The sequence below is a fragment of the Meleagris gallopavo genome, chromosome 12 (genome assembly GCF_905368555.1).
Source record: "Meleagris gallopavo chromosome 12, MGAL_WU_HG_1.1, whole genome shotgun sequence".
In the NCBI taxonomy this organism is placed as follows: Eukaryota; Metazoa; Chordata; class Aves; order Galliformes; family Phasianidae; genus Meleagris; species Meleagris gallopavo.
Window position 1 is genome coordinate 1035188 of NC_139415.1, and position 17516 is coordinate 1052703.

The 17516-nt window shown below is 45.6% G+C and overlaps 1 protein-coding gene across 1 annotated transcript in view; it reads left to right on the forward strand.

Annotated features, from left to right (window-relative positions):
* Positions 1-15544, forward strand: part of BBS4 (Bardet-Biedl syndrome 4) — a 33709-nt gene extending 18165 nt beyond the window's left edge. Inside the window, exons 4-16 of the mRNA XM_085233608.1 lie at positions 197-260; positions 1005-1116; positions 1739-1811; positions 3660-3713; positions 4893-5020; positions 6818-6872; positions 7596-7664; positions 8530-8682; positions 8796-8967; positions 9164-9233; positions 11650-11791; positions 12165-12375; positions 13254-15544. Of these exons, the coding sequence (XP_085089734.1) occupies positions 197-260; positions 1005-1116; positions 1739-1811; positions 3660-3713; positions 4893-5020; positions 6818-6872; positions 7596-7664; positions 8530-8682; positions 8796-8967; positions 9164-9233; positions 11650-11791; positions 12165-12375; positions 13254-13405 (1455 nt within the window). The 3' untranslated portion in view covers positions 13406-15544. The remainder of the gene's footprint in view (positions 1-196; positions 261-1004; positions 1117-1738; positions 1812-3659; positions 3714-4892; positions 5021-6817; positions 6873-7595; positions 7665-8529; positions 8683-8795; positions 8968-9163; positions 9234-11649; positions 11792-12164; positions 12376-13253) is intronic.
* The last annotated feature ends 1972 nt before the right edge of the window (positions 15545-17516 follow it).

Sequence of the window (17516 nt, forward strand, 5' to 3'; positions counted from 1 at the left end):
GGTTGCAGTTTCTGCAACTGAAACAAAATCCCTTTCACTAGCTTTGTTAAAATGTTGAAAGTTTACCAATTTTGTACTGTTTTCTTACAATATATTGCAAAAACTAGCTGCCTTTTCCGAGCATAAAATTAGATTTATCAGTGTTTCAGAGACTGAGGTTACATTTGCCATATACGTTTGTACTTCTTTGTTTCAGGCTGTCATCAAAGAGCAGCTCCAGGAGTCCCATGGGAGGTGTGAATATGCTGTCTATGTTCAAGGTACGGCACATGAGGCCTCTGAAAGGCTTCCTTTGGCTAAAGCCAGTTACTTTTGGTACAAGATAGAGAGAGCACTTGTGGACAAATGAAAGAAACAATTATAAAATTCCTGTGTAAATACGTCTGGCCCTTTTTGTAATGGACAGACTAGATTTTCTGTTTTCTCTGCATTGGTGAGTTTGTCATCAGTTCCTCCTTGGGCTGTGGGCTCTTGGCCATCGATGCACTGCTCTTCCATTGGGTTGTGTTCTGTTGTGTGCTGTGAAATGTGCTACAGACGTTTGTTTCCTTTAAAGCGATGTGCCTTGGGTGACTCATCTTACTCTGTGAGTATCTTCCACTTCCTGTCCACCCTCTGTCCTCTAAGAGGTGTCCCCAGAACTTGGCCTTGCAGTTCAGAGGGCTGTGTGTCATCTCAGCAGTTGCCTGGGATGGGAGAAAACGGAGAATTTTTGGCCAAGGACATATTGCAGCCTGTAGAATTAGGAGGAGAGTGATCCAGACTGCATCTTAATGAACAGTTGGCCAGGGTTGTGAGATGCCTAAGCCATAAAGAACAGAAATGTTTCCAAGCAAGCATGAGTCCTATGTGTGCATTTTCCTTCTGCCTCCAGTTGCTGCGAGAAGGGGAAGGACCAAATGGGCATTGTTATAATGTATCTGTACTCTCTGTTCTTTCCCTGCTGTCAGAGACACTTTTCCTGCAGATATGGACTAATTTGCCTGGTATATATTTTCTTACAGCTTTGATATTTCGCTTGGAGGGGAAAATTCAAGAATCTCTTGAACTGTTTCAGACATGTTCCATTCTGAACCCTCGAAGTGCTGACAACCTCAAGCAGGTGGCACGATCGCTGTGAGTGGTGTTTGATTGTTTCACTTTGATGTGCCACCCCGGACCTTCCACGCTTTGTTTTTCTCCCAGGCATCAAGCAGAATCCCTGGCTGCTTAATTCCAAGCATGCTTCCTCCTCATCAACACTTGAGTTGCTTTCCAGAAGCGTGGGCCACCCTTTAAAGCACAATCTCTGTTATCTGCCTGGCTGCTATTGTTGTATTTTATTTTATTTTTTTTTCATTTGTGCTTTAAGCAAGATAAATAGCACACCAATTTCCAGATCCAGAGCTAAAGGTGCTGCCTGGAGCTGTGTAAACTTGCCCTGCAGACCCCTGTCTGTCTCTGAGTGTCCTGTTTGCTTTTGATCACCTGTGTTTTCCCTTTGAGACAAAGGCAGATGACGGAGTTTGTGGATTCATTCCTTGCATCTCCAGTCACGTAACGGAGCGCGGAATGGGTGACCTTGGCTCTGAAAGGGAGCAGTGCTGACTTATTGCTCAGATTACAAACTTCTCAGGGTTTCTCACTCCAGTCTCTGGAGAACTAGCAAATAGCATCATTTCTCAGTGGCAGAGGTGACAGTGGCCACACAGCAGGGTTTCAAAGCAAGAAAAAAGTAAAAATGGAATTGCTTTCACAGGTTTCTTCTGGGGAAACACAAGGCTGCCATTGAAGTGTACAACGAAGCAGCTAAACTTGATGAAAAGGACTGGGTGAGTGTTTTGTTGCTTTGCAGATTACTGCACAATGCAGATGGTTCTCCATTTTTCTGAAAACAGCTGTGGATGCATTCCAGGCAGAAATAAGCTGATGTTGCCTGCAGTGTGAGCAGAGGAGGAGCTGCAGGGCCAAGAGGCATCACCTTTTAGCATGGGCTCTTGAGCACTGAGGCTCTGCACCCTCTGGTTTGAGGGTTTCAGCCTGCAGATTTCAACCTACACATCCCACACCTTGTCCTGGAGCACAAACAGATGATCAAGCAACATGTTTGAACCTTGCTATCAGTATTAACATAGCCATTTATAGTATAAAGAGCTAAATTACCTTAAGGAAGGTATGGAAAATGCTTCCCTCTGTTAACATTAAACACTCAGTTATCATTAAAACTTACTTTAGTAATTGGGAATCCTTTCATAATGCAAAAAATGAAAAAGATTACCCTTAAATTAGCTAAGAGTTGCTTCTTATCTACCAAGCATTACCTGCTTTGAAAAAAATGTAGGTTGATAACTACAGGAGCAATAATTAAATTGGCTCTTTCAGGAGGAAAAAAACATGAAGGAAGAACATTGCAGAGGGAAGTGTGTGACAGGTGGTAAGAGAGAGGACATGGCTTTCAGTTAGTTGTGGACAGCCTTTTGCAGGTGACTCTTTTGCCTGCAGAAGTGTTGTTTCTAAGACAGACTTGCGACGTGTGATGTTCTTAAGACATCAGACTCTCACTGACTCTAGCTCTGCTTTTGGTGCTCAGTAGGTCTGCAACTGAGACTTGCTACAAAGATACACTTGGTATTATTCTTCTTGTCAACTCGTCCTGTGCCAGTCAACTTGAAAACCTTGCCATGGATTTTCTGTGAAGTCTGTGTTCTCTTAGCTGGCCTGGCTGCCTGTAGTATGTGCTTGGCATGGCTATTGCTTTATTCACAGCTGCAGCAGGCAGCCTTCAGTGGGAGTTTTGATCAGTTATTGCCTGCAGCTGGCTCAGTACTGGCAGTAGGGCCAGCCTGTGCTCTTCCCTTGTGCTGTTCTGTTCTACAAGCTGCGGTAACGAGGAGCAGATCTTTGATTCATTACTTTTCTCTGCAGATGGAGAGACTGCACTGAGGAAAGTATTCTGAGGGGGTTAATGGGTAAATAAGAGAGTTTCCTATCAAAGGTCAAGTCTGTCTAAACTGATGAGGCTTACCAGAATAGAAACAGGAATTGTGGACCTGCTTTTCAGCTCCCCAGGATGTGCCAGGCTGAGGAAGATGACAAGTAGCTTGGCAGTTACACTGCTGGCAATGAATTAGAGGCGTGATGGTTCCCTGAAGTGTCACCAGCGTGTTTAAGATGCCAAAGTGATCTTTCAACTGTGTTGCTGCAAACATGTTTAAACTGCCTGAGATCCTGCCCTTCTGCTCCTTGACTTCTGTTTCTTGGGTTGGAAGGGACCTTAAAGCTCATTTGTTCAGCTGAATGCAGTGTTTGCAGATTCTGTGAGTGTACAGGTAGGTGAGGAGCCACCTATAAGGGCAGCAGGTGTCAGCTTCACAGATCTCACTGGGAACTGAGTCAGAAAGCAGCCTTTCCTCCTTGTTCTCCAAAGTGTTCTCCAAAGAGACCTCCATCACTCTGTGCTCCAGTCTCAGTGGGCTGTAGACTTGCGTGTGCCATCACATGTAAGCTCTGTAGGTTCCTGAAGCAGCTTGATTTCATAGGTTTATTTGAACAACAAAGCAAGTTTGTGGGTAGGTACAGAGGTCTCCCTGTCCGAGTGGCTGATGACTGTTGTCAGAGGTAGGTTATGTAGTGTGCATCTCAAACCTCATCCTGATTTGGTTTTGTGTTGTTTTGTACAGGAGATCAGCCACAACGTGGGTGTGTGCTACATGTACCTGAAACATTTCAACAAGGTAATGCAAGTTCTTGTCTTACCTACCTGACAAATGGCAGACAGGGCTTCCAGAAGTGTCACTCTGGTAGTTTCAGGTGGATCCTTTGCAACTATTGGTGTCAAGGAAGTGTTTTGCTTCAGTGTTCATCTCTGGAATCAAAAGATCGTGAGCTGTGTCTGTTCTTGTCTGTGTGTTGAATTACTGAGTCAGCTGAAAAACTGTGAGCTTGGATGAGAGCGAACCTGAGCTTAGCCTTGTAGCTGGTCAGGAGGCATTTTCTGAAGTAGGGCTTTTCAGAGAGTGTTTGTGTTTTTAAAGAGAATGTTCAAGGAACCTCAAAGAGCTGCTTCAAACCACATGGAAAACCAGCAGTGCTCCACACAGAGCTGCCTCTGTTTCAGAGCCTTTTAAAACCAGAGTGGTAAACGCTGCTTGTTTTGTGACCAGTTTCATCTTCTGGAAGCAAGACAAGTGTGATGGTTGAGACCCCAGCTTCTTCACCAGCATATTGCTCAAACTGCTGCATCTTATGCAGAGTTTCTTTGATCTGAAGGAGCACTTGCTGCCCCGTATCTCTGGCAGGATTCAGTGACTTATGGAGTTGGTGTGTTGGAGGTGAAGCAGACACCTCTTTCCCTGCCCTCCACGTGTAGGATTTATTTCAGCGTTTGAAGCTGGTTTTGCACCAAGCCTGGAGTAAAAGACACAGAGAGGCCTAGCTGGAGTGTGGGCAGTGCTGCTCATGCTTTGTAGCCAGTAAAGAATTTGAAGTGGAGTTTTGGTCCCTCGGCTGAGGTAATTAATTCCTCTGGCTGATTTGGCAATCTGTGCTTGCTGTTGGAGTAAGCGTTGTAGTGAGGAATAAAATGTAACATACCTAGGTATTAACCTAGCAAATCTGAAGCTTCCCTCTTACCAACTTCAAACACGGGGACTCTGGTCCTCTCTTCCTGGGGAGGTCACTGCCTCTCCTTTTGGCTCCAAGTATGCCACTTGTTTTTTTCTGTCCCAGGAAGCACGTGGTTCCTGATGCAGAATTTGTTTCAACACTTAGCTGGGTTGAGTTTGCTAGCAGGGCTCTCTGAGCTCAGGGGTGTTAGCTGTTCCCTTTCCCTAGCTGCTGTGGATTGTTCTTGGGCTGTTGCTTTGCTCTGTAATCACTGATTATGTTTTTATTCTCTGTGGTTGTGTGTTTAGGCACGAGACCAGCTAAACAATGCCCTGAAGATGAACAGACATGATCTGACTTACATGATGCTGGGAAAAATTCACCTCTTGGAGGGGGAGACTGAGAAAGCCATCGAAGTCTATAAGAAAGCAATAGAGTAAGAATGTATACATATATATATATATATATATATATATATATATTATTATATATATACACACACACACATACACTTTTTTTTTTTTTCTTTTTGTTGCTATCTGTCTGTGTGTCAGGAGGAATTTGATGGTGTCCTAGATTTGAATTGAGGGCACAATTAAAAAGTTAATGGGGGTTCTAGTGTCTCTGTGCAAAGCAAGCACTTTCTGAGCTCTTCAGCTGTCTTTGCTCTCAGCTGTAGTCCTCCTCCTGCTGACAACGTGTCAGGGAAGAAGGTAGCTGTTTGAAGGTCTGCCAAGAAAAAGTGGAAAACAAATGGGCAGAAATGCCTGGGAGCAAACATGTTTCAAGCTGACTTCATAAATCCCAAAGGCTTATCTACTGAAAAAATTTCACCCTAGCTGTCTCTCTAACCCTGTCTGTCTCTCAAAAATCAGTTGTTGGGTTTCACATGCTGTTTTTGCTTGGAGTGATTTGTGTTTGAAGGAGAGTGAGTAGGCAGAAAGGAGATGGGCTGGTACATGGTGAGTTTCTCCCACCCTGTCACCATTTCTCAGTACTGATCTGTCTTGTTTTAGGGCATTCCTGAGTGCCTGATTTAGCAGTGCTTTTAAAATGTGGGCAGAACACTAAAGGAAAGCAGGAGCACGCCAGAAGCCAGAGGAAGATCTACAGTTTGTACTGGCTGTTTGCGTATGCTGTTTCCTTACACACCTGCTTTTGGTTGCTGTCTGATAGTATGTTGGGTTGAGTAGACGTTTGAACTAATCTAGAATGTTTATTACGTAAATAATCCTTGCTAAGCATCTTACCAGCTTTATATTAGTTACCTTGGTGCCCCCTTCCCTCCCTTTTCTTATCTGCCCATGACATTTTGCCTGCTGTTAGCAGCTGCTCTCTGGGTATGCACCACCAGGCACAGCTTTTGCTCAGGCTGAAATACCTGTGTGATTGTATGTATTAGATTTATTAAGATTTGGTAGCAAGGTAAGTAAGGCCACAAACAAAACACAAACAAAGTACAGTGTCCTTTTATACTTTTTTGTTATTGTTGTTCTTTGCATCCTATTTATTTAATCCAAACCATCTGGGAGGGGGGCTGCATTTAGAAGCATTCACAACACTGCTGCCTGAACCTCAAACTAGCATTGAGGGTTTGGGAGTTGCTTACAGTAATTGAAAATGCTAAGGATCTGTTTCTCTCAAGCCTTGCTGTGCTGAACAGCAGCGTGTATCATCAGGAATGTGTTAAGTACCAGAGTAGTGCCTGTCTGAGCACCATGAATTGCAGTGTAGCACAAGGCTGTGCTGAGCAGTGCATAGCTTGGTATCTTATGGCAGGGTGAATTGCAAGTCTGGTGATGAACATGTAGAATCCATCAGAAGCACTGAGGATTGCCTGTCACACATGGCCCAGAAGCTGGCAGTGGATTTACAGGATGGTTTATGAGGGACAATGGGAAATCCCATTTTCTATTTCCAGGTCACTGATGCAGGCTATCTGTGAAGATTAATGAAACCACATTATCTTATTGTGCCACCAGATCTGTTTCACAGAGCTACCTTCACTTCCCATTAACATCCATAAGGCATTTTGGAAGCTTAGATGTACTGTTGGTCAAAGGAAGTCTCTGTGGTGGTAACTGTTGTAGTATTTGGGTTTAATAGTAACAGTTAATTTCCTGGTGTACTACTAGTGTAATGTAGCATAGAGTAATGTAGAACAGTGATTCTGTTTTTACCTTGTTCTAGAGAGGCCAATAAACAGTGCAGCTCTCTGGCTTTTGTATTACAGATTTTCTCCAGAAAATACAGACCTCCTTACAAAACTGGGGTTAATTTACTTGCAGGTACTGAAAACTGTTAACTAGTTATTATATGAACTTATTTATTTGAAAAATGATGAGTTATTTTCTGTCTGTCCTCAACTGACTTGCACACACTTCTGTATTTCACATGACAGTTTGCTTTTCTGTGTTCTCCTTTTTCCTTTTGCTGCTAACAGGAATTGATTTCCTGGATCTGAGCCAGAGCAGGAATTCTGTTTGGCAGCTGCCCTCATTCTGTTATAAATCCTCCAAGTACAGTCATTACCTTGCTGCTGGAGCTGTGGTCCAGCAAGTTAATCTGCTACAAAAGCAGCCATGCAATGGTTAGCACCAGTGCACCACAGAGGAAAAGAAGGGAGACTTCTTTCCATGTGAAGAGTGCCAGGGGCCCCTGGGGGCACTGTGTTGAGGATTTGCAGAGCTACAATTTGTTTTATGGAGGAGGTAAAGGAGCAGAGGAACATCAACTTGAGTTCACTGTATAGAAATGTCAGAGCACAAACAGTGCAGAAACCTTTGTTTTGCTCAGAACAGTGAATCTTGCTCAGCAAATTCCATTTTTAGCATTTATTTTGTACATTACTTAACTACACACACACGTTCTTGTTTGATAATTGGAAGCACTGTAAAATTCACTTTTCTGAGTCCTTGTTTTAATTGATCCAGGAATTCTGGTGTCCAGAAAGTGTGTTCTCTTTCTAAACCCCTTATTGCTGCACTTCTCATCATTGCTTCTTTTCCCAGCTTGGCGATTACCAGAAGGCTTTTGAACACCTTGGAAAGGCACTCACTTACGACCAGGGCAACTACAAGGTATCAGGAGTGGAAATGAACCGTTGTAGTGTTTTCCCATCTGCTGTTAATCTGTCTGTGCTTCCAGCAGTTGAATACAGGTGTGACTTTTCCTTGGCTCTGGTCTGGAAAGCTGAGCTTGGCATCTAGGTATCATTCCTGACTGTGAAAGTGCTTCCCTTTTTTGACATGCTACTTTATTTCTCTGTGCCTCGTTCTCCTCCTGTAGGACGTTAGCAATGTATAGTATGGAAGTGTGTGGTTGACAGCTGATGCATGAATACAAGCCAAATGCTATTGTGAAAACACCTTTACACTTACAAATTTTACTTGTCACCGTGATGTATTATAAATCGCTTAGCCAGCTTAGTGTGGTTTAAATATAGTGTGTTGCAATCACTTGCCTTCCCCTCCATGCATATTTCCATTAATTTGCAGTATCATCCAGTCAGTGTGAACTAGGCTAGCTTTGCTTGCTTGCTTTTTCTTTTTTTTTTTTTTTAACTCTCCTGTTAAGTTACACCAGAACTATTTCTGTCTGTACTTGTTGGTGAAATGAAATGGAGTGCATAGATCTTCTCACAGACTCAGGCTCTAGAGGTACCCTGCAACCCAGAACACACCCTAAGCACTTCTCACACTGTGGTGTTTCTGAGACAGTTATGATTGGGATAAAACAAGAAGTGGGTCTGAGTCCCTCCTTGCCCTGACTTCACTTTGTGCTCAGAGATTCTAGAGCTCCACACCGTTGGTCTCAGCAGCCCCCAGAAGGAAACATGTGGAAGAGCTCCTCTTGAGATGGCTTTAGTTCAGGAGCTCTGTCCCCTTGCCTTCTTGTTGTGCTTGGGGAAGCGCACGCCCACAGCTGGTCTCTCTCCTTCTGAAGGCTACGTTGGCAGCTGGCAGCATGATGCAGGCCCACGGAGATTATGAGGTTGCCCTCTCCAAATACAGGGCAGTGGCCAGCAGCATGCCTGAAAGCCCTCCCTTGTGGAACAACATTGGGATGTGCTTCTTTGGCAAGAAGAAATACGTCGCTGTGAGTGTGCTTTCCTTTCTCCTTTCACCTGTATGACCCAAGAGCTCTGTTGGGGCAGACAGGAGGTCTCTCTGGGTGCACTGCTGTGCAGCACACTTCTTCCTTTGCTGCAGGCTATCAGTTGCTTGAAGCGGGCAAACTACCTGGCTCCTTTTGACTGGAAGATTCTGTACAATTTGGGCTTAGTCCACCTCACAATGCAGCAGTATGCATCTGCTTTCCACTTCCTCAGTGCTGCCATCAACTTCCAGTCCAAGATGGGAGAGCTGTATATGCTCCTTGCAGGTAATGAAGTACTGTTACCCAGCTCTGGTTTGTAGCCAGCCTGGGAGATCAACGTTTTTCAGAGGGAAAGTTTGGGCTGAAGTAAACAAGTATTGGACACAAGTTGTATTTGTGAACAAATGACACTGAGTATTATCCTAAAAGTGAAGTCCTTGTGAAGCATCACCTTCTGTGTGTATGTTTTCCTTTGGTACAGTTGCTCTGACAAACCTTGAAGACATTGAGAATGCAAAACGTTCCTATGAGCAAGCTGTGGCCTTGGACAAGTAAGTCTTAATCATATCGGTCAGTTGCTCATGTTGCTTTTCCTTCCTGCACCTGGTTTCCTTCACGTGCTTTATCCCTCTCTCCTCTGACCTTAAGTTTGCACTGGGGAAACATTTTTGTTCCAGAAGCAGTGCAAATCAGCTTTAAAACCTTCTTTTTTCATTCAGTTCTGAGAAATGAAAGAAAATATATTTAAGACCAAACCAAAGCTGGTTTTTATTTTGCTGTTTATTTAGTGAGTCAAGAGATGATGACTTTGGATTCCAGTCTTCCTTCCTGGGAATACAGAGCAGATTGAGTAAACCATTCATCCCAAAATATTTTGTAACTGAGCTTGAGCACTGCACAGAGCATTGAGAGACTTTTGGGATAAAACCTTTCTGAACTGGGCAGGGGGAAGATTTTAGCTGGAAAAATGTGATCAAGAAGCCAATACAAAGCATATAAAAGGGACAGTGGTGCAGCCCTTCCTCCTCCATTTTACAAGCGATGTCAGTATTGGGAATCTAGCTATTAAGGTCAGAGCACCTACTTTCAGAAATATTAAAATGAGCCTTTCATTATTAAAGATGGTCTTTGCCATCGTTTCAGGCAGAAGAAAAACACAGTTTTGTCTCAAATCTATGAATAGTTTTGGCTGCCTGGGTCTGCTTTTTCTTTTTTTTTTTCTTTTTTCTTTTTTTCTTTTTACCTTTCCTGTTTTACCTTTCAGATATTAACTAGTAGATGATGCTCCTCCCCAGCTTACTGCCAATATTGGCATGCTTTTGGAGCAGCCAGTGCAGTGCTCCTGAGCCCAGCAGTTTGTATGCTCGCAGCAGAGCTGCAGGGCAGGCTCTTTCCATCTGCAGTGGCCACCACGACGTAGCATGTATTGGCGTGCTTAAGGGAATACTGCTCCCTGTCCCCTCCAGCCTAGTCCAGACCAGGCTTAATTCTGGAACTGAAGAGTTCTGGAAGTTTTCAAGCCCATTAAAACAAGCATCAAGTTTCAGAAATTAGTGTTGGACACCACAGCGCAGTTCTCTTTGCAAAGAAGTGCTGTAAATATTCTGAGACTTTGGTTGAGAATTGCATGGCTTGCATGCAGGACAGTGCTTCCATCTGGTACTGGGGTTCTGCATGAGTTATGCATCAACAAAATTGCAAAGTAGATCTAAATGTTCCTTCTGCATCCATTCTAAATGTCAGTACGTCTGAGCAGCCTCCTCAGAGGAACTGAACCTGTACAAGCCATCGTCAGACATTTGCAAATGCATTGCAGTGTGAGAGCATTTTGCAGTTATGCATTGAGTCTTCCTACCAAAATTACTGACCAACATCCAGTCGACTTCTCTGCCTGGCTTTCCTGGTCAGACTTCACGCCTAGCAGGGGGGAGGATCTGAAGATTGCTCAGACAAAGTTGCAGGTTTCTGCGCTTTGATCGGAGAGAAGGAATAGAAATGTAGCTCCTCAACTTTGCCTAAAGATTTAGCAGAAGCAAGATGCTACAGCTTCAGTTTTACCAGGAAAATAAAACCCCATCAAAGCAAAAATGAATCCCGACTGCTAGTGGCTGCTGGGAGGAATATCCGGAGACTGTAAGGCCTCGTTCAGCTGACGTGCTGTGTTTCCCGCAGTTACTTATGGCTGAATCCCTGTCCCCACAGGCTTCCTTCCCTGGCAGCTTAAGGACTGCCTGGCCGGGATGCGTTTTGTTTTTATTGCAGGATCAGTGTTCCAATTTCTCCGCTAAAGGAAATCCAATGGTTATGAATGCTATCAGGTTTCTTCTAATGGTCTCTTCCTTGCAGCCCCGTCACATAACTTAGTGAGGATGGATGGCCCTGGCCTGCCGATGACACTTGCTATTTATTGAGCGGTAGCAGGAGCCTTCTCTCCTGCGCCTTTCCCCGAGGAGGCGCGGTGCCAGAGACCCGCATGGCTCCAGCTATCCCTGCCGAGCTCCAGGAGAGGGCACCAGTCCCTCGCTCATATTTCTCGAGCAAAACGCACAAAGCATCTCCTGCTCCCCTGTGTGCAGATACACGTCCGCGCCTCGGTTCGGCCGCAGGCGGCCTCTGCTTTTCCAGGGCTGAGCCTGAGCGAGAGAGCAGGAGCTCCTGGGGCAGGGTCTGTGCCTGCCTTGCATTTTTCTTTGTCAGGCAGTACCTGTGCATTCTGCTTCTCTGGATGTGCCCCTACGGCAGCACGCACACATCTGGTTTTACTGGGGAGGAAGTGAGAGGAGGCAGGGAAAATGAATTGTAAGCAGTGCGTTCTGTAGTGTGTCAGCCTGTAGAATGCCATCAGTGAGGCACTCCTGCTCACCTGACCCACCCCACCAACCAGCAGAGCTGTGGGGGCCCGAGGTGATCAGCACAGAGATCACCTCTCCTCCCACAGTGAACGCATACGTCCTGCGTGTGCTGCAGGTGCAATCCCCTCGTCAACCTGAACTATGCCGTGCTGCTGTTTAACCACGGGGACAAGAAGGGGGCCCTCTGCCAGTACCAGGAGATGGAGAAGAAGGTCATTGCACTGAAGGAGAGCAGCACTCTCGATTTTGACCCCGAGGTATGTGCTTAAGAGTTGTCAGCAGGAACTAAATAGCCACATTAAGACTGGCAACAAACAAGGGGGAAGTTTGACTGTTGAGCCCAATTATTAGGAAAAATTCTGCTTATGAGATTTTCTAAGACTGCTCTAAGTAGAGCAGTCACCTGCTGCGAGCTGCGTGCTTCATTTCTGCTCTTTGAAACCCAATTCTTCAATCAATATGCAGCAAGACAAGATTCCCTCATAATTAAGGGAATGAATTAGTGGAGATGTTTCCCTCGAGCACCAAGGCAGTTGCCAGCCCCACACAGCTCTTTTTCTCTGTTGACTTCATTGTTGTCTGAAGTGCCTCTGTCTATGAGGGTCTTCTCTTTTTGTTTTGTTTGAGAAGATGGTGGAGGTTGCCCAAAAGATGGGAACTGCCCTGCAGGTGGGGGAGAGCCAAGCCTGGACAAAGCCTGCTAAGGAATCTAAATCCAAGCAGCGAGCTGCTCCATCAGGGAAGTCTGCCAGCATGCAGCAGCCATTGGGCTCCAACCAGGCCTTGGGTCAAGCCATGTCCTCAGCTGCTGGCTATGGGAAAAGCATGCAGCTTCCTCCAGGTACCTCTCTTTTGCATCGCTATGAAGTGAAACCATGGGAAAGGAGAAGAGAAACCTCCCTCCCTTTGGTTGTGGCATGTGTTTAGGGAGGTATTTACTTACTTACACAGAGCTCCCTTCAGCCTTGTAAGGCTTAGGCTGATAGCTGTACATGCTACAGCTTGCTGTGTGGGAGCATCTCCTGAGCAATCGCTTGCATCCTGACCTCCTCTCACCCCTCAACTTCCCAGGAGCAATGCACTGGAGACACTGCTCACTGCAGCGATGTTCTGTCACTCTGTGTTTTGTTTCCTGTGGGTTGGCACAGGAGGAAGGTTGTGTAATCCAGGCCATTTCTGTGGCACCCCTAAGGACCTGCTCCATTTCTCATGGAAGCTGAAAAACAAAAACATGTGGAAGTTCAGGGGTTACCTGAAAGGCCTTACCATTCACATCGGCAAAGCTGGCTCGTAAGATTAGCTGTCAGCTTAAATATAAGCGTAGAAACAACTTCAGCGTGTCAGTGTCCTGTTTTGATTTTGTTCTGTAAGGAGCTGTTAACCGCTGGGAAGCTCTCCCTGAGATTGCTAAAACTGTGAGCTGAGAACTGCACTGTGGCCTTGGTTACAGTCTGAGCACAAATCAGATGCAGTGGAACTATTTTCCCTTCCAAAGCTTGAGTTAACTCCTGAGTTTCTGCTGACTTCAGCAGAGCTCCAAGTACTGTCATGTCTCTGGCTGGGTAAGTTGCAGAAGAGTTGAGTGCTGCTGATAAATTTCATGCTAGGCAGAAGAAATCAGAATAAAAAAGAGCTGCAGTTGTTTTGTGTTCTATGCTGCTCGGAGGCGCCAAAGAACGCACAGAATGTATGCAATCATCCTTTAACTTCTCTCCCCAGGTGCTGGAGCATCCACTCCCCTTGCAAAGCCTCCCTCACTGCCCCTGGAACCAGAGCCGGGCTCAGAGCCAGGCCCAGAGGAGACCTCAGCGCCAGCAGAGGCTGAGGAGCAGCGGCAGGAGAAGCACAAGAGCCGTCAGGCAGCAGAGTAGGATGGGCTCGAGGCAGCGGGGGCAGGCGTGGGAAATTCCAGTGCTGCCTGACCTGTGGGGCAGGGAACCTGTCCTCCTCTGACCTGGAGTGGCTTCATCCCGCTGTCAGTTAGTATAGATGTGGCATTCTGTCAGTGATTTTAGCACGAGGTCTCTGCCTTGTCCCGAGAGTCACTGAGGCAATCAGAAGAGGACACTACGCAGCTACTGTGAGTGCAGTCACACCTTACTTCCTCAGGAGTCGGGAGGACGGTGGCTCAGCAGGGAGTGTGCAGCAGCACAGAAGTCAGCCAGTCCTAAATTCCAAATTCTTTGCTGAGAAACAGGGTGAATGAGGCTCAGCGAAGCCCTGTGCTCCTGTGGTTGAAGTTCTTCCTTTAGAATTAGTATTGCTCAACATGGGGGAAAGGTTGGTTTGCAGGGAAAATAAAGATCTTTTCTGAGAAGGCTTGCCATGGTCAGCTTCAGTGCTGAATTTGTTTTAGTAAAGCAGCAGCCGTGCTCTGAAGAACGGAGTTATGCCCTTGTGAGAGTTTCAGGAGATTCAGTTCTGCGAGCTGCAAGAAGGCAAAGTAGCCCCATGGTGAGCAGAGCAAGAAATCTTAGTGCCCCTGTGCTACTGAGATGTTGGAGAAATGTTTTTATTCTCAAAGAGAAAAATCTTAGCCTTCCTTTCTCCGCTCCTGTCAGTTTTTTCATCTGGGATTTATCCAGAGCTTGACACAGGCCCTCAAAACAACTGTGCTGGGGAACTAAGCTGGGCCTGTCATGCTTTACATAAGGAACCAGTAACTGGGTTAAGTAAGTGTAGTTTTCATTCTTCCTCCCCTCTGCATACAGAGTTGTGCTGCTGTGGGACTTGGGATTTCACTTTTCCGAGCAGAAAGTGCAGCACTTTCAGCCCAAAGAAGCTGTAGCTTCAGGAAGGCTCAGCTCATATGCTAGTAAGCCTGGTGAGCTTTTAAAAATACAGCTCCTGTTTGTGAATGGTTTCATAATCGACACATCCAGTGGAGTGAGGTTTGTAATGGAAACCTCTCTGCAGCAGCCTGTAAAAGCAGCATGACCACGGCCCTGGATATCTTTAACGTCCTCCAGCAGTGATTTCTGGCTAGCTGCTTTTACCCAGAGTGATATTAATGTGTTTTAGAGTGCAGCAGGGACCCAAAACATTGCCCTGCTTCTCAAGGGCCACTAAAAGTAGGATCCCTTTGCTTTGTCTGTTTTGATTGCCAAAACTTACCTCAAATGTGGCTTCTTTTTGTTTCATCTGTCCTCTGCTGGTTGGCTTTCTATCAATCCATCCCTGCAGCAGCACTCATTTAACGCTTTCCCTGTGCTAGAGCAAAAGGAATCAGAGGTTTTGTGCAGCAGCCGCCAATTGAAGCAAACCAGATGAGCAGCAGTGTAATTCAGGTACAGTGCAGCTACTTTATTTGCATTAAACTTTTTACACTACAGATTACTGCGGTGTAAGGGAGTGCCTGTGCAGGGGAGGCTAGGAGTACAGAGCAGATGTGGGCTGGGAACGATCTCTAGCCCCTAAAACTTTTGTTCAAAATGTATTTTTCTGTAGCCATTGCTTGTCATTATTTGGGCTTACCATAACGAGTGGCAGGTTTGGAAAGTTCCAGTACAAGGAGCAGCGGGTGGAGCAGAGTGGTCACAGCATTGCTGATACAGGGAGCTTTTCCTCCAGCTGCTTGTTGTAAGGAGGGTAAGTTTAACTTCAGGACTGTGGCATTAAGGAACTGCTCTGGGGGAGCAGCCTCATCCCACAGGTGGCCATAGGAACCAGGACCACTGCTTTCAGAGTACAGCCTGCCCAAGGCATCTGAGGCTCTTCGCTCACCCAGTCCCACCTGTGCCAACTGTTCTCTTCTTGGCTGCTAGGGGCTCTTATAGGGCAAGTGCTGTGTGTTACTCATGGGGTGTGCTGTTCAGGGAGGCACTGTAAAGGTGTTTGAAATATTCTTTCAAAGGTACAGAGCTTTATGCAGATGATTAATTCTTCTGTGAAAGAGAACAGTAGCACCTTGTTACTTTCTGGATTGGAAGGGAGCAGAAGGGAGCTTCATGTTTGAGGAAGTGTTTTTAAATGTGTAATTATGTTGGATAATAAATGTTACTGCAGTTCTTTGTCCCGTCCCCTCTCCTCTTCCTCCCGGGGGATGCAATGGCAGTATTTGCATGCAGAAAATTCACAGTGTATTTATAGAGGCTTTCTGTGCTCTCTAGTGCTGGGAATGAGGTTGGAGTGTTCCTTCAACTGAAATATGCAAGGGGTTTTTCAGCAGGCCTGTACCAAATCACAGAAGGAGTTCGGAAAGCACCACTTATGTTCCAAAAGCTGCTTCTGGCATCAGCCATAATTCTTACTTTGGTGTTGGTTTTATTTTTCCCTCCTAACTGAAAACATAAGATGGAAAAGAATAATGAGCTTAATTTCTAGGGAAGCAGAAGCCACCTGCTTTAGGACATTTTGTTTCTCTTTTCAGAAAAAAAAAAAGTTCATTAGTTAATAAGGTTAATTCAAACTGCTTACATAAGGTGGACTGAACTGACATCCTCTCAGGGAAAAAACCAGAAGACACTGCAGCTCTCAAAGCCTGGGCAGCAAGACCTTGCTTCAGCCAGGAGCAGTTCCTGTCCCCCCACCATCCCAGTGTGCAGGTCCCTGAGGCAGTGGGATGAGGGCTGATGCACCCCCAGCCACTGTGGTCACGGGCAGCCAAGGAGGAGCAAGGTAGACCCTGTCTTGCATAAGACATGAGCATTGGAGATTTCCCTCTTGGGAGGGGCAAGGACTTTTCTGCAGAGGCAAACAAACCTCAGCGCTGAATGGAGAACGGTGAGCTTCACTAAGTAATAAGCTCCACACATAGATACACTACAAAAGGACACATAATACAAGTAATTCATCTGCCAGGACTGGTTTCTATGTAAACAGTTCCACCACAAGGAAAGCCTGCATCACTCTCTGAAACCAAACTGCACAAAAATCAGTTTTCTGCAGTGGTTCTTGAAATGAGCTTTGACTCCAGTTTTAACCAGGCAGCGCTGAGCAGCTCTCCTGAGAAGATCATGGGTGAGGTTTTCAGAATATCTGTTTCCCCCACTTGTATTTTAATGCAATTGTTCACCCTTAGCTGCCAGGATTTGTTTCCTTCAGCTGCTATGAGCTCAGGGAGGGCTGGTAGCAGGTTCACCTTCCAAAGGGACAGTGACTGTTGGGGATCAATGCCTCTCTCAGGTTTCTGGTGCAGAAGGCAATGCCCAGGTGTGCTGTTTCCAACCTGCACCCATCGAGAAGAGATTAAGAAGAGAACTTAAACTGACATCTCTGAACAGAGAAAAGAGATTGTTTTTGCGCCTACAATAAAGTTTGGCTAAAGAGTTTCATCAGACTCTGCTGCTAGAGGGGAGGGCAGACAGGAGTGAGGTCTGGGAGTATGTGAGGCAGAACATGCTGCAAAGAGGTTTGCTTGCCCCAGCCACTCCAATCTCTAAAACAAAGCACAAAGACAAGCTTCAATATTCCCATTTCCCTCTCTTAAATCTCCTCCCTGCCTGACTGTGGGATGTGAGACAGACTTAGTTAAGGGCTCTGCTCTAGCTGTTTCAACCAACAAGTCTACAGGTGTATTTATTTTTCCCCAAAATGAAGCTACTACAGTGGTATGATCATTGAGTTTAAAATTAATTCTGTACTTTTATCAAAATTTTCCCTGCTTCATGCCACTAGTTCTCCAGTCCATTAAAAACCACTGAGTACTCGTAAGACAAACAGGCCACGAAAGTCCTGCCAGATGTGCTCCAGCTGTGTTTCACAGCAAAAACAAAGCACCCAAGAAGCAACAGTAATGCAGTGGGGATGGATGAGAACAGCAGCCCAGGGACAAGTTCCAGCCCTCCCACTTAAAGGTACTTCAGGGGAGTCAGTTTCATCCTGTGCTAAAAACCTGCTACCCGTTTCTGCTGGTCAGCAAGGTGTGTGAAAGCAGACTGAATCTAAACTTGTAATATTTGTGTTGAGTACAAGCAAAAGTTACCCTTGGGACTGTTACCTGATTTTAAATAGCCAAAATAGGCTACCACAGCACAACAAGCC